The sequence below is a fragment of the Heliangelus exortis genome, chromosome 18 (genome assembly GCF_036169615.1).
Source record: "Heliangelus exortis chromosome 18, bHelExo1.hap1, whole genome shotgun sequence".
In the NCBI taxonomy this organism is placed as follows: domain Eukaryota; kingdom Metazoa; phylum Chordata; class Aves; order Apodiformes; family Trochilidae; genus Heliangelus; species Heliangelus exortis.
Window position 1 is genome coordinate 8,142,622 of NC_092439.1, and position 16,399 is coordinate 8,159,020.

The following is a 16,399-nucleotide window of genomic DNA, read 5'->3' on the forward strand; positions in this document are numbered from 1 at the left end:
TTGAGGTTTCCTACTATCTATATCTCAACATGCTAAAGACCTCCAGAAGTGAGGCCTCTACTCCGTAGTCACAGTTTGGAGTCCCTACTAATCCTTTGCCAAAATGTTTAAATGATTTACTCAGGGAGGGAGAGGGGGGGCAGTTGATCATCCGTGCAGTGGGGAGGTGTTAATCTTAAGCTGCAGCCACCCAGCCAGATCCGTCACACAAGTACAACTGCAGGGACAGGCAGCACACTCCACAGCTATCTCACAGAGTGCTGCTGACCAGTGGAAGCAGAAACATCCTAACAACTACTTGTGTTCTTTCAGTGCTGAGGTTCCCTAAGCTAGCTGGTATGAGTAAGCCAGGGAGCTAATGTACTAATTGCCAAGTGCTTCACATCCCTCAGTGCTTTCCTGCACATGTCCGAAGGACAGGCAGGGCAGCCCTCCTTGTTCTGCTCAGTAAGGAGCAAGCATGCCCTCTGCAGCCTGAGGCACTTGCTCTTTATGCTGTCTGTTTTACAAACAACACTTACACAACTGTAATTTGCTGTCTGAAGGTCAGATGAGATCAAGAGAGTAAGTTTTCCATTCTTTCAATTGTTGTTAACCTCCTCCATATGTTGGAGGAAAATTCTGGCAATGTTTCTTTCTCATCCAACACACTACTCCAGAACCTTGTTCTGGACACACCATTGCCTTCTTCATTAGTTTCCAGGTTTTCCTCTCTCCCTCACCAAGCATATTGTGCCTTGCTTAATTTATCCCCTACCTCCTGTTTACCTCAGTGGCCCTTCTCAGGGTCATGTCCCAGCAGGCTCCTGGGTGCTCCTTTCCCTCTTCTTCCAGCTCCAAACCTTAACAGCCCTCACCCAGCTACAGGCTGGCAGTTTGGGTTTCTGGATCCTTTGGAAAATTTCTCTGAAGTAAGCGAGTTCTCAGGCCAGAGTCGGGCCCTGGCCTGAGGTGAGGCCTCGAAGGGACTCAGCTTGGTGAAGCAGTGAGAAGTCCTCAGCAGCACCACAGAACCAGCCCCACACTCCCTCCTCCTCAATCACGTGACAGAACTGCCGGTCCCAGATGGAGCCTGGCTGGGCAGACACGCTCTGTGCAGGGCCTGCAGCCACCGCACGGCCCGGTGTGTGCGGGCAGAGGGCTCTGGGAAAGGCCCTGCCTGCCCTGACAAAGGGAGTTTATTCGCTTTAGTACCAGACTGCAGCCCAGTAGGACAAAAGAGTTAGTTTGGCTGGTTTTTTCCCCTCACTTCAAGAAAAATCTTATGTTCTTTGCAGGTGGTTTGGGTTCAGCTCCTCAGTAATATACTTTCCTGAACAAAATAAACAAGTTACTTCAGAGAAATTTTCCAAAGGATCCAGAAACCCAAAATTTAATGACTTTGGAAAAACTTCTGTTTTACCTTTCTCTCCTCTGCTGCCCATCTTCACAACAGCAGTACTCATCCTCCTTTCTTAGATTTGTCACAGTTGCTAGCACAAAGGGTAACTCAAGGTTTCAGGAGGTTGTCCCTTACATACAGTTACAGCTAGAAAAAAATTAAAATCTTACACTGTGAAGCAATGCCCAAAATACTGCTGCATTCACATCAACAGTTGAAGTTCTGTTCAGAGAATAACCCCAGGGCAGGGACAGCTGACAGCAGTGGCTTGGTGTCCTGGGGCAGCAGCATTTCCACGCACCAGCCCTACCATCCATATTTTCAAAGCAAGTATTTCTCCTCAGTCTGAGCATTCCTGATCAGAGCCCTTGATTGACTTGCACAGAGAGCAAATAACCTGGCTTTGGGGTCTTTGGGGGTTGCTTGTTTTTTGTTGTTTTTTTTTTTTTTTTTTAATGCAAGCTGTAGAGCTTGGTTGCCTTCAGTTATTTAACCAGCAGGAAGACAGTAAGTGATTTCAGCAGAACAATCCTGTTTTCATGTGTCACTCCCACTCAAACATGACAAAGAATTTGGATAAACAATTTCTCTTTTGTATTTCAAAACCCACCTCATCCTCCTCGCACATAGAGCAACAACTGTTTTCCTTAAAGGGAAAGAATGTAGTTAAACCACATGGTGACTAAGAAGTATCCCAAAAGTTTCATCTCTAGGATTTGCCTCTGGATCAGTACTCACCCAAAGGTTAAGGCTGTTCAAAACTTGCTCCAAGCCCTTGCAGACCCCACAGGCAGATACAAATCTTTCTAGTAAAATGAACTTAAGTGCCATGCCAAGTTTTCTCAATTCAATATTCTTCCACTCACAAAGAGTGCCAGCTCATCCTTGCATTTGAGAAACAGCAATTTTTGTGCCTTAAGTGTCTCAAATGAGATGTAGCCAGTGAGGGATAAAGGTGTTACAAGACCTCTGCAATGCTGGGAGGGTTTCCAGTAATTGAAAGTATATGGTTAAGGAGTACAAATCCTTAGTTTTTCCCCACACCAACAATAATCCAAACACTATGACCATTTACTCACTGAAGTTAAATTAGCAAGAATATTTGGATAGCAAGGCCATCTTCAGCCAGTTAGTGGCAAGTTAGTGGGCCTGCAGGAATTCAGACAGCAGATCCAGCAGAGACCATGGCTGAGCAGACTTGACTATGCAGGGAAGTTTGTACTAAGGAGCAAAGAAGGCAACAAAGAGATGCAAAATGTTGGGATGACATGACCAGCTCCTGTAGTGGATTGCCAGTCTGCACCCAGAGTCCTAACCCTTCAAAATCCTTACCCCATGTTTGGGGAGGACAGGCTGCACAAAGGTGCTCCCACCTCATCTCTGCTGCTGATCAGGAGCTGGGCAGGGCTGGCACCTTGGCAGGGGCCTCCTTTGAACTGATAATCAAATCTGAGAAACAATTTGTAGTCTGCTTATGGCTCCACAAAGCAGCAGCCTCTAATTAGGACTATAATGATGTTTTTTTTGAGATCCCTGGATATACAAGTCCAGCAGCAGCCCTCCTGCAGGAGTTCTGAAGAGGCCTTTCCCTTCATTTCCCTGGAGACACTCTTCCTAGCTGAGCCCTGCAGAGAGCAAACAGGCTCAAGGCAGCTGCATGCTAGCAAAAAGCACAGAAACGCAGTGTGATTCTGCTCAATGAAAGATCACTACAACTGTCATTCTCACAATGACAGGCTTGTAAAATTCACATGCTTAGAGAGTAACACCGAGTGATGATGCAGCACAACCTAACAAGCATTTTCACCTTTTTTTTTTTTTAAATTAACTTTTATGTCAGCGTCCTCAGTGGTCTGGGTGCATTTCAGAATCTATAAATGCCTTCAAGCAGCACCTCTCTCCTGCAAAGGTTCTGTGCCCGATGGGAATGGCCAAGGAAGGAGCATGGCAGTGAGACCATGGGTGCAGTGCAGAGACCCAGCTCCTCAGTGGGGACATGTGCATGGCTGCACAGGCAAACCCCTCCCTGCCTTGCAGAGCATCCCTGCCAGTCCGTGCAGGGACCCAGTGAGGATCTGCATAGGGCACTGAGCTTCACACACCCAAACCCAGGACTGACACTGTCTCATGGTCTCTTCACCACCATGCCACTCCAGCTCTATTAGACTGCTCTGCCAAAACCCTCAAATCTCAGAGCTGTTCACTGCCTCTCCATGACAAACAAACTGCTAAATGTAGCCTGCCAGCAGGCAAGCTCCCTCTGCTACTGCAAAACAGGTAAATGCATCATCATATCCCTCCTTCTGGATCCAGAGGCTTTGCCAACACGTCAGCCTGATTTAATGAGGGAAAGGCATGATTGCAATACATTTTGCTTAGGTGATGAAAACACCACAGTGCTGTGATGGTTCCTGACATGGGTCCCCTTCAGAAACCTTCCCGGGAGCAGCATGCCACCCACATGTGGCAAAGGACAGGCTCTTTCCAAAGGGGCTTAGCATCCACCCACACAGGGCTTTGCAGATGGCTCTCGGCACCTTCTATGATTACCATTTATAAGGCGTTGATCACTCCAGCATCTGAGTGCCCCCACTGATAAAGCCAGGGCCAACAAACAGACATAAGCTGGAGATGTTATTCATACTGGCAAGTCCCATTTGACAAGGCAGCCTGACTCTCTGTATGGGCTGCTGCTCCCGAGTCATCTGCCAACCTAGTGTCAGGCAAATCACATTACTGTGACCTGACAAGGAGATGACAAGCTCAAGAACCAGCCAAATTTGGACAGAGCCAAGCCCCCACTGGGGGCAGCTGGGCCAGGTTGGCTTCCCCCCCCGCTCCTCACTGGGGATGCGCAGAGCATGTGCTGTCCACAACAGCAGAAAGCCTGAACTTTGCCAAGCAGCGTCCCCCTCCCCATCAGGAGCGTAGGGCCTCGGACACCAGCTGGCTCAGGGCAGCTGTGTTTTATCAGCTTTGCTTGGGAGCGGCTGCTCTGTGTGTGCCTCTGCCCATCTTGGACAAAAATGGTCAAAGATGCTTCACTGAAAAATCTCCAACCAAGCCAGCTGCAGCAGCCTCCCCATCAAGTCAATGCCACCATGCCATAAGCAGCCAGAAGTGTTCATGTTTAACTTCCCTTCTCCTTTGCACCTGGTTTTAAGTCATGAGAGAGCAATTCAGTTTTAAGCAAGATACGGCAAGAGTTCACAGATCATTTGTTGAGTAAGGCAAGTCTGGTGAAGTGGGAGCCCTGCAGAAGCAGAAAGAAGTAAGCCTCACCAAACAGCTGAAAAACAGAAGCAGAGCCAACCAACAAATTTTAAAATCCTATCAGCCTTCCTGTTTTGGTCTACAATATACCCACCATTGTGGTGGTGAGGCAATTTCTGCTGGGATGCAGAGCCCCTGATCTGCCACCCTCCTTTGGGGGTCTCCCCACCCTGAACTCAAGGTCTGGTGGCTCTCTTGGTAGAGACGGATCATCTGGGTCCTCAGAGGGGGTAAGAAATTATTCATAGCTGCTGTTGGCAGTGAAAGGGGACCCTGCCCCAACTGCCCTGTCCTAAGGCCTGGTAGCTCAGCAGGCATCCCCTGATTCAGGAAAAGAGGACAAGAAATGACCAGTATCATACAGCTCTGCCCATATTACATTTCTGTGTGCAAGCCTTGTTCAGGGGTGGGGGAGAAGGAAGAAGGAAACCTACTGGAAATACTTGTTGCAATCTGCATTTGGAATGTGTATTTTGCCACCTCTGACACATGATGTTTTTGTGACTCCCTGAGGGCTGTGAAGCAGGAGCAGTACTTACCCACACTGGCAAAGGACTTTCAAGTCTCCAGGTGAAAAGCACCACTGAAATCCCAGGCACTGCCCTTATCAGCAGAAGGTAGGTGCCCAGGCACACCTCTCACCTTGTCTGCTGTGCAGCTGGCCCAATACAACACAGTGCCCACCCAGCCCAACTTGTGTCCTGCTTTTCTGGCTGGCAGTGCAGAGACTCTTAGCTTGCCATTAAACTGTCTCACCCCATAATTCATTCGCAGGATGAGTGGACTCAGCCTGGCCTTGTATGGAGCTGCTGACTAAGGCAGTGACAGGGGCAAACAATTTTAAAGTGGAGTTACTCATAAATGCAGGCAGCTCTGATGGTGAAAGCAAACACCAGTTGGCAGCAGAAATTGACATTAAGATAGTCAGTCAGCAGGCCACAAAGTGGTTTGTAGCACTCCCATGACACTTGACTGCCCCTGTGACTTCTTACTGTGTAACGAACAAACAAACAAACAAAAAAGATGAGACCTGCTTATAATAAGCAGAGTTTTAAGAAAGCTGCAGGGGCAGAAGGAAGGTATCTTCATACCAGGGCTGTGAAGGGAAGCACAGCTGAAATGAACCCAGAGAACTCAGTGATGAGACATAGCAGAAAGTGCTTGCCAGAGAAGCACAGACCACATGGGACTGTGAGAGGGGATGGGAGAACTATGACACTTCCAGCTTGGTCAGACCTTGGTCTTGCTGCAATACATTGGTTACCACACTGGAGTGAAACCCGAGCTCAAGCCCTTTACAGCCTCGGCTATGCCCTGTAGCCTGAACTGCAAAACATTTGGGGCTGCATGGGAGGATCGCCTGTGTTAGACTGTGAAACTGGAGACATTCCATTAGGATATTTCACCAATCTGCTTTGGGAAGCTATAGAGCTCATAGCAGCACTCCCAAACTCATCTCCCGTGCAAACATTGACTTTTCATCAGACCTAAGAAACCTCCAAGCAGATTTTTGTCTTTGAAAAGGGATACATACTGTCCTTTTCCTGTAACAAATGTGTTGTCTGACATTTCAGATTTCAGTTCCTACCACATTTATCCTCCTTTTTCCTCATGCCTCTTTCATACATCTATGGAGGTAATTTCCATGTTCTGGTGGCTAACAAATGGCAAAGAATAAAGGCAGCTGGCTCTGACATTTCCATGGGGTGGCATATTGCTCGCTGTGGCAGTGGGGCCAGATCATCTGCCTGGCATCCAACCAACACAACCAAATGCTTTTCTGCTGCCCCTTCTCCACCTGTGGCCCAACGGGCTCCTTCACAGCCCCCTCCTGTTCCCACACCAGGGGGCCATCTTCTTCCATTCCCCTGTGGGCCCACATAAGGACCTATACAAGCTCTACAGCAGAACACTTTTTCAAAGTATCTTACTTGATAAACAGACACTCCTGAATTCAGGCACAAAATATAACCTGGGAATCTTAAGTTGGCAAAGCAAGAGAGAGGCCAAAGCTCATGGCTTTTGAATGTATACTGAATAGCGCACATTAACACTCTTATATCAACTAAGCAAAAATTAATAGAGATAAAGGAAAAAGCCACTCACTGAAACCTACTACGTATACTGAACGCATATCTTCATGGAAAATTGCTTCTCAAACAGAACCTGCCATGAAAACACAATATTTCTATGATTTTGGAGTAAATATATATTTTATCAGAGCAATCTGTGTTAGTCTGGTATATTAATGCACGTAGGAATGGCATTCAGTTCAGAGTGTGGTGGCAACAGTTCCAGTCTCTAGAGTGCTACATGTCTGTCAAAATAACATTTTTTGCACACAGACTCAAAGCACTAAAAATCTTGAAACACAGGCATGAATGAATACCTGCAGAAGAAATGCTGAAAGAGCAAATTCAAGACTATAGGTACATGCAAACTTGTTATTTCACATTTCAAATAAACATATGAGAAATTCCATCCATTTCAAATAAGTTTGGAGCCCATCACTTGATTAGATCAAAGTCTCCCTCCTTTCTAACTTAGCAGTTCATGAAAAAAGGAAAGAAACTTAGAGAAATATTTACATGACTAATATGTATATCTGGATCAAGCATTAATACATAATGCCTTCTGATCTTCAGCGAAATGATTTTTCATGAAAAAAATGAAGTCATCTGCAAACATGTCATGACTTCAAAACCATAAATATTAATGCATAATTCAGTGTATTTCAGGGCTCATTGTTTTGATTGGAATGTGAGTAATGAGTAAGCCCAAAGTGAATTAAAACCAATTATTGTACCTAATTGCCATAATGTTGCTGGGGAAAGCAAACCATAGCCCTTCCTTGAGGTTGGAATACCTACAGAAGCAACTTTCACTGGCATTTTAGGGCTGTAGCAATCTAGAAGAAATAGAGAAGCAGAAATTACCCTTCTTGGTAGAGTTAATGAAAGGCTAACATTTGAATTTGAGCAATTTTAAGAAGTTTTGTCTGTGCTCTTTCTTTCAAATCAAGTGTGTTTAAAAACTGCATGATCTTTTTCATTACAAAGCATTAGCATAATTATAATAAAGGAAGGTTACCTTTACAGAATTGTGATGTTTTTCAGTTACAGACATCTAAGCAGGTAACAATGCCTTTCTTTGAGAATGAAAGATTAGCAGATTCAAGATTTAACAGCATTACTGGAAGCTAAACAATGAATATTTAGTTTTACTGCATAATGGTTTTGACTGAGAGTGAGGGAACTAACGTGATCCTGCTCACCTTCTGCAGACAGAAAAACCTCTTCTAATGTTTCCATGCCACTGCCTATGCCTAAAATGATCAAGTAAGATGGCAGAAATGAGCTGGCTCCAGAACTGTAAATTGTCCAAAGAATAAATTTAGTTTTACCCGAATTGCTTTGTCCATTGAAACTAAGGAAGTGCCAAGTATTGTCTTAAATAGAACTTGCTGCCCTATGTTTTCATCATGCAAATCATCAGTCCCTTGGAGAGCAAACTTTCTACTGTGCATGGTGGCTTTTTCTTTGGCAGGGAAGATGGAATATTTAATTGGGAATAACATTTGTTGTTCTTTAGCAATGTTGTCTTTAGCAACACTTTCAAAAAAATTCATTTCTGTCATTTAAAAATCCTAGTGAAGCTCAGTTTGAATTAACTTTTAAAAAATGTATCAGACAATCTTTCCATTAAACTATTAGAAGTATTCTTTCTGGGATTTGCTTTTTTCTTGAGATACAAAAGAGAGATTATACCTTATGAACTGCAGAGCAAGCAAAAGAAAAAAATGAAGGGGAGAAAGTCGTAGGGAAAAAATCTTTTGGAAAACCTGCTGTTTAAGAAGAATCACATCACCATCTTTTAAGACAGAAATTAAAATTAAAAAAAAAAAAAAAAAAAAAAAAGGAAAGAAAGGCTAAATAATTAAGTAAAACAAAGCCACTGTAACAAAAAAAAATTCACCATTAGCTGAAGCATCCAGGGGTCCAGAAGAGACAGGAAGCTTGAAATATTACTCCAGAGCCAGTAGCAAAGGTAAGGCTTTACCCAAAGTTATTACCTGCTATTCCTGCACACAATGTAAGATCCCAAACACAATAGCTTAGCATGACTTTTATGGCATTTGTTAACATGTAAAATAAAAACTATAAGGGAAGGTAACGGAAGTTAAAGGGAAGAGGACATGTACCATTTGTGTATGCAATACAAGCAGCCCCCATGCTCACCATCACCAACATATAATTCCCAGGAAGGACAAATCCCAACACCAGGCACTTCTTGATCTGCAGCAGATGGAATAACTTGTCCCCATAACTTGTCCAGGACCCTGATGTATATCCCTTTCAAAAGGGACACACATGTGAAATTCTATGGCCTTTGAGTCAGGCCACAAAGATTAACACCACAGCATCCACCAGAAGAGGAATTTGCAAAATGAGTATGGAGTCACTATTAAGACTCTGCCTTCAGGAAATATTTTAAAAGGAAGAGATGAAACAATAAGACTTATAAAGAACTACATTTATTTTTGTTTACAGCAGATATCATAAATAGAGCTAAAACAATTTTCATTGTGTGCAAAATACAGAATTTCCATGTGAAAAATTAAATACAGAGTTAAAAACTATTTAATAAAAATACTCAGTTAGATTATGTAGTAAAATGAAGACAAGAAGATTTAGGAAGAGAAGGACAGAATCCCCACTGGCCAGGAAGAGCTAGGAAGACTCTGCAATAGAGGGTAAAAAACACAGCAATGGAAAGTGGTTTGAAATGACAGACCTTTATGTCATGACCTTCAACTCAAAGCAGCTGAGCTTTGTAACAAAACACCATAGCCCTGAAATGGAAGTCACATCCTAACCACTTGTGCAGGAAGTGACGCTTAAAATACAGAGAGGTAACTCTGTGGGCGCAGTGTGGGGACTTTCAAAGCCATTAAGAAATTTACCCCCACAAATAAATACTATTGCTATTGCCATGCAAACATACAGGTCAGCAAGATAACAAGCATGGGGCTCTGACCCTGCAGCCCTTCTGCATTCCTGACTGAGGTGTGTGAAATGGGGCATGTAGCAGTAGATGCTTGTCCCTCCTAAAAATTGCTGCTTAGATGAATTCCCAAAGGCCCTTCCCTTTGAAAGGGATCCTCAGCAGGGAAGGCCGGGTCATGACCAAGTCAACCAACATTTTAGTGCACTTACTTGTGAGACTGTGCCCTTGGTTCTTTTAATTAAGTTCCCCATCTAGATTATCAATGTGCACACTGAAATTTACTTAAAAATAATATGTATAATAGCTGCATAAATTTGTCATGGAGAGCAGTTGCCATGTCTCATGCAGCAAGACAAATCCACCTCTCAGAGTGGCAAATGGGGCCTAGTTAATTAGCTAATAAAACAATTCAAAGCAAAACACTCTGGTTATACAAACTTGGCATTTTGATATTATAGACTGAAAACAGCATGCAGATGTATTGCTGTTAGTCCTGAACACCATGTTACTTGGGGTGGAAGACTGAATTTGCACCTCTTTGGCATTTTCTATTACAAAAGAAAGGAAGTGCTCAGAAAGCTTATGAAGTGCTCAAACTCTACTTGCTCATTGCATATTTTAACTCAATGAAAATAGGTGTCCAAGCTAACCATGAGAATCAGGTGGCTAATCTCATACTGACTTTATTTTAAATCTTTCCTTCAATACTCTGAAATAATAAGGCTTTAAGTAGTTCTTTCAAGAAACAATGTACTTGCCTAACTTACCTTAAAGGCCCAAGGAAGTGAACATGCACAGACACAGAGAAAAACGTTCTCTACAGAGAGCGCAGGCGTTACCTGCTCTAGAACTGCAAACTCAGCAACAGGTTAAATGATCATGCCAAAGCTCACATCAATATACCAGACACACACAGTTTGCTCCAAAAGCCTTGAAAAAAAAAGGCGCAATGAAACGCTGTCAAACAAGGGTTAGTCACACAATTTTGTAACTGGCAAGCGGAAAAAAATCACCTGAGAGCAGAAAGGCTTCAGCCAGTGAGCGGGTGCAGCACCGGAATGATGAACTGGACTAAAAGCAACGAGGGAGATCGACAGAGAAGACAGCAGGAAAAAAAAACACAAACACAGAACTTAACTTGATTACATAGGAAGGTATCAGAAGGATGACATAGGCACAAAGAAGAACTGGCCGAAATGAAACAGGCTTTTTTTCATTAAATCATGAATGAAGACAAATAGGCATGAATCTTACAAGCAGAATAAAGAGATTTTTAAAAATGCCAATTAGACTGAGAGTATTAAAAAAGCTTCACAACAGATTCACCTGCAAACTCTCAGTGGAGTATGCATTGTAACTAAGAATCTGCAGGAAAATGTTTTTATTATGCAAGTTCCTGAATTCTGTTATGGGAATATAGGAATTTTATTCCCTATTTTATAAACCTATACAAAGCTAATAACATCTTTAAAACTGAAATTAAAATTGATAGCAAGCCAAATTTTAAAACGTCACTGCTTAGTAGTTTGCTGTGTTGCAGGAGTAACACAGTAAATCATATTGAAGATTTCTTTCCTTTTTTAGGGTGAAACAATAACTATAATTAGCAAATAATTTTAAAAGTACACTATATTTCAAAGGAGGGTTTTAAGAATGCTCTAGGAGGTACAGATACATTTCTTTACATATATACAGATGCCGATGATGTTGCTCTAATTGTCACTATGTCCAGTCAATACTGTATTGAAATTTTCCTGTATATATGTCTCAGCATTAATGGTAATTTATTTCAAATTAATGCTACCTTATACCTAAACAATTTTCCTCAAGCACTTTTTCAAGCTCTGTACAAATACATAACAATTTTTTCCCCAAATATGTAGGCACTCAAAAATGCGAATAGCCTTATCCTGGTAGTTTTAAGAAAGTCAGACTATCTAGAAGAAAAAGCCACTTTGTCATTTACTTTAAACAGAAGACAAATTTCCTTTTAATACCTAAGAAACAAACAAGTCACATAATCTTTTCCCAAATTATGATTAAAAACAAACAAACAAACAAACCTGCCAGCCTTTATGCAGCACAGTCATTTAAGAACACTGGAAGGTGATCCTCAACTTTGGTACTAACTGAATGTTATAATATTTCCTATTTTTTAAGACACATTTTTTTGGCTAGAAAGAAATGTTACAGATGCTTTTAATTTTAGACTATACATATGTTTATGTATTTACCTATTTCCTGGTTAACTTCTGAATAGAAATATTTAAGTATTTTGGAGGCAGGGAAACACACTTACCTCACATTGGCTAACTGGGCTGAAAGTAAATCAGAATTTGGGATGGTGATGTCTCCTGGCCATTAAATAGGTTATTTAACATGCCCTGACACCTTCTGATTAACGTAGATCTTGTTGAAAGACAGCTGAAAGACACTGACTTTAAAACTGCTTTGATTATTGAATGCCACCTTTCTGCCACCAACTTTATATGCTGATATTAGTGAAATGTCCAGCTAAGAAGTAATCTCCGGTAGAATGCCTTTGTAAGATTTTGTTATTTGTTCTAAACCTGTATTTTTAAAAAATACAAAAGACAACAGAAGCAGTGCCTACCCAGAGGCATAACAGCAGAGACTTCAGTTACAGATGAGTCCTCCCTAAATTTATATTCCTTGAATTGGCCACCTATTTAGGAAGCCTTGATTTGACAAATAAGTCAGGTCTAATTACACTACCATTTCTGTTGCGTTTCCACCAAGCCTTCACTCAACTAAGATTTTATCTTCAAATTTATTCAAAACTTTAAATAAATTAGTAGTACAGATTATACCCACTAGCAACAAAGGGTATCTATCACTTGTAAGAAATGTAGAAGGTTTACTAGGATCAATGTGAATTAAGTACACGATTATTATTTTTTTAACATATTCATGCAAGTTATAAACCTCATAACCCAGAGGAAAGATGGAAGCAAGGGAAAAAAAAAGGATGCGCCACATTCAGGTTTCAAAACCCAGTCATTTGTCATAAATATTCCTCAAATATCTGAAAGAACACATGTTCTTTCTTGGTCTAAGAAACCAACAACAAAAACAAAGGGGTGGGACACATAACAGGAAGAATGGTTTTAAAATGTACCACCCCCATAATGGTCTGATCACAGAATAAAACGGGGGTGAAGGGGGAGGAATTTACAAAATATCCTTCATCCACCTCTGTGTTCTGAAATGTGTCTGGACATTGCCCTTCATGCTCTAATATACAGTACATTTTATACTGAAAGTTTTGATTGCACCTTGTTTGTATAAGAAGGAATCCATCGTTCATGTAACTCACACATTAAATTGCATGAAAAGTAAAAAACAAACAAAAAAACCCTCAAGAAAATAGTGAGGCTGTTCATTTTGAAAATCTGAAAGGCACAACTGAGGAAGACATATAGAAGAATTTAAACCCTACAGAATTTTTTCACCCAGTCAAGCATGTTTTCAAGTGATAGCTCTGCTTCCCGGTACATATGAGTAAGTACCTCTAGAAGAGCACAGAGGAATGGCACACCAAGGCTCAAGAGTTCGTACAAGTAGGTATAGTTATATGCATTGTCCCTGAAATGAAGGTTGGTAGCGTGCAGAAAACCATGCATCCAGTTAGACAGGCGTCTGGGAATGTCAAGCAGATCCCTTGTCACCCGAAGGGGCCAGCTTAGTATGCCCCTAAAGAAGGAAGTCAGGATACCTGGGGACCTGTCCTCTGGACTGCTAGCAGTAGACAAGGTGCTTTCTGAGGTGGTCTCTGTGTGTTCCTCTTTCTTCCATGCTTCTGTGGCCTCCTTATATAAAGCATTAAAAAATGTGTTAAATATACTCCTAGAAAAGGAAAGTCCAGTTCCTGTACTGTTTTCAAGTTTTTATATATATATTCTTTTCCAAACACTCAGTTCAGCTTTATTTTGTACAGGAAAAGTTAATTTTCCATTGAAAACCAAACTACAAATACACCAGTTCACACAATCAGGAAGTTATACTTATTGTTGATTTTACTACGTTTGGACATAGGTAGAAAACATTTCTCACACACACATACTTAAACAAATACTGCATGCTGTTTCACATAAAGCTGCTTCAACATTTCCTGCATTAGTAATATAACCAATACACACCTTTCCCTGAAGCTGTAATGTTGCTCTTCTCTTTCTGTGTTTACTGCTGATTTTGCACTGCTTAAAATGGGCTTTACAATAAAATTTATCTACAAGAGAAAAAAATAAATTATATGATGCTTTATTTATCTGTATATGGACTGAAAACTGACTGTTGCATCTATGAAGATGATGAAATCAGGGAAATTAATGGCTGGGCAGAAAAAATAACGGGAAACTTGCCACAACCTCTGAATAGCTCACAGCTCTGGGCTTCTTTTACAGTGCAAAGATCTACACACTTGTTAAATAAAGTGAGGTCATTTATACACCATACTGGTTTAAGATTAGTGAATAGCAGAAGACCAAAATTCTATATATACCATGTCACAAATCAAAACAAGACATCAAGCAGCAAAAAGTCAAATAGTCAGTTCAATAAAGTCTTTACAGAAGATTCTCTGGACTGCAAATGAAGCAACTTTGGCTTTGAGTCTTTAATCCTTTCTATTATCTTTGTAGAAAAGTCACCTTTTTTCCCCCCTTGCTTTGACCTGTGGTCAGACAAACTACATCCTGGTCATTTGATTTGTTTTCCACTGAGGATTTTTTTCATCAAAGCTCAGGACTATCATAATCAGATCGAAAGACCAGAACTCTAAGTACAAGGACTCAAGGATCAGCATGGACACAAACAATATACTTGGCAGATTTCCTCCTGCCTGAGCTACTCGGCCAGATCTTTTTTTCTTGTTCCATTAAAAGCATCAATGCTCAAACAACTTAAAATATTCCTAAAACAGTTCCTGTATTACCTTCTTCAACATCAAAGGCATAAATTCCTAAACGGAGTGTTGTAGAACACTTTTCACACTTGAAGCACTCCCTGTGAAAGAAGTGGCCTTCTGCACTCAGCCGCTCCATAACATACACCCGTTTTTTGCAGAAATAACAAATGTCACTCCCTCCAATAGACTGAGGAAATTCTTTTCGCAGAGATCCCTGTTAAAAGATAAAAATAGAAATGCACATAAAGATGTTGCATTACATCCAGTTATGGATTCTTTTTAAGAGAGCAACTGCTTTAGCTGCTTGAAGTTTTACACAGCCCCCTCCACACACAATTAAAATAAGCATCAGTCAGCTTTTTTTATTACTCATTTGCGGCAATTCTATAGGTTTATGCAGCCATTCATAGATCAGGTATCACAAAGAATTTAAGGAGCATGTTTTCAGCTGGACTTGCGCCCAGCTTCCCTCTGGGAGTTCACTGACATTTTGTGTTTACTCAGGTAGGAGAGGAGCAGCAGCAGCCCTAAATACTCTTCTACCACCCTGCATGATGCTGGCTCAGGCCCTGATGTCTCGGGGCTGCAGGCACCCATGTTTCTCAGACAAGGGCAAAGACACACTTTGCCAGCCTCAGACAACATGCATTTGGAGCTAAGAAATCAGACATTCTGATTCAGTTCAAACACAATCTGAGGGAAAACATAGGCTAGTGTTTTCAAGTCCAGAAAGAAAAAACAATAGTCTTAGAGTCTGGTGTCTGAACTACCATTTCCACCACTGCAGACATGCTTCCCCTCTCAGTCATGTTCCTCCTGATGCCAGGCCAAGATGGGGCTTGGTTTGTTTTAAAAATCAATTCCATGCCTGCCACAGATATTCAGAATTTTTTTTTAATTCATTGGACTTTAAAGTAGGATTCATATTAGCAGTTTCAAAGAATTTTCAAAGCTTTTGTTGAATTTGGGCTGGCTGTTAACATTCTTTCTTTGGCACAGATCTCATCCTCTCTGGATGTACATAAAAAAGTTACAGAAACATACATTATAAATGGATTAGATGCCACTTCTCTTATTAGAGGCAGGTATGACTGCATTACTTTGCATTATTGTATTCTACTAAGTTATAGATGGGTACAGATGAGCACCCTGTCTCTACCACAGCTGCTGCCATCTCCCTCTCTTTCTCCCCTCACCACAGGGGAGGGACCACATGTGGGACAGAGCAGGCACAGGCTTGCTGGAATCCAGGCACATTCAGAGGGCACACAGTCCACACAACTCATCTTTGCCATCAAAAGGCAGCATCAGAACATTTTTTTTACTGTTAAGCGCAAGTCAAATTGTTGTTGTGAGTCACACACTTGTGGTTAAAAGTTAAGAATCCTCTTCCATATCTGCCATGAGTAACCCATTTTGCTGCAATGGATCATTTCAGAGTACGAAACTTTCAAATGAACAACCATGCAAATGGAAAAACACACAACTGCATTCTTAAAAATACGATGTTAGTAGAACAGGTCAGATAGTTACAATGAAGTGGAAGCAATCGGAGCTTAGTGCTGGCTAATGTGTCATCCCCACCACACAAGACCTTCCTTTACTTCTCAATACCTGACACTTCTGAGCAGTGGAGGCAGGAGATGGACTGTGAGGAATGGGGCAAGAAGCTGTAGCTCTGTCCAGAGATCACTTCTGAATTCAGCACAGAACAGTGTCAAAGTTTTAAACATGTCTCTTCAAAATGAGGCATGGTGATTCAGCATTTGTGTGTTAAAAATAATTGCATAAACATGTACTGTACAAAACTT

At 41.5% G+C, this 16,399-nt stretch overlaps 1 protein-coding gene across 16 annotated transcripts in view; it reads right to left on the minus strand.

Moving 5' to 3' along the window:
• Positions 1–16,399, minus strand: part of MICAL2 (microtubule associated monooxygenase, calponin and LIM domain containing 2) — a 106,947-nt gene that overhangs the window by 27,444 nt on the left and 63,104 nt on the right. For 11 of the 16 annotated variants that reach the window (XM_071762271.1, XM_071762272.1, XM_071762273.1 and 8 more), the window contains 3 exons: positions 14,616–14,802; positions 13,822–13,910; positions 13,398–13,491 (listed from right to left, as the gene is read on the minus strand). In XM_071762271.1, the coding sequence (XP_071618372.1) occupies positions 13,398–13,491; positions 13,822–13,910; positions 14,616–14,802 (370 nt within the window). Of the gene's footprint in view, positions 1–9,172; positions 13,492–13,821; positions 13,911–14,615; positions 14,803–16,399 lie in introns of those variants that run through there. The other 5 variants (XM_071762284.1, XM_071762285.1, XM_071762283.1 and 2 more) reach the window with 4 other exon arrangements.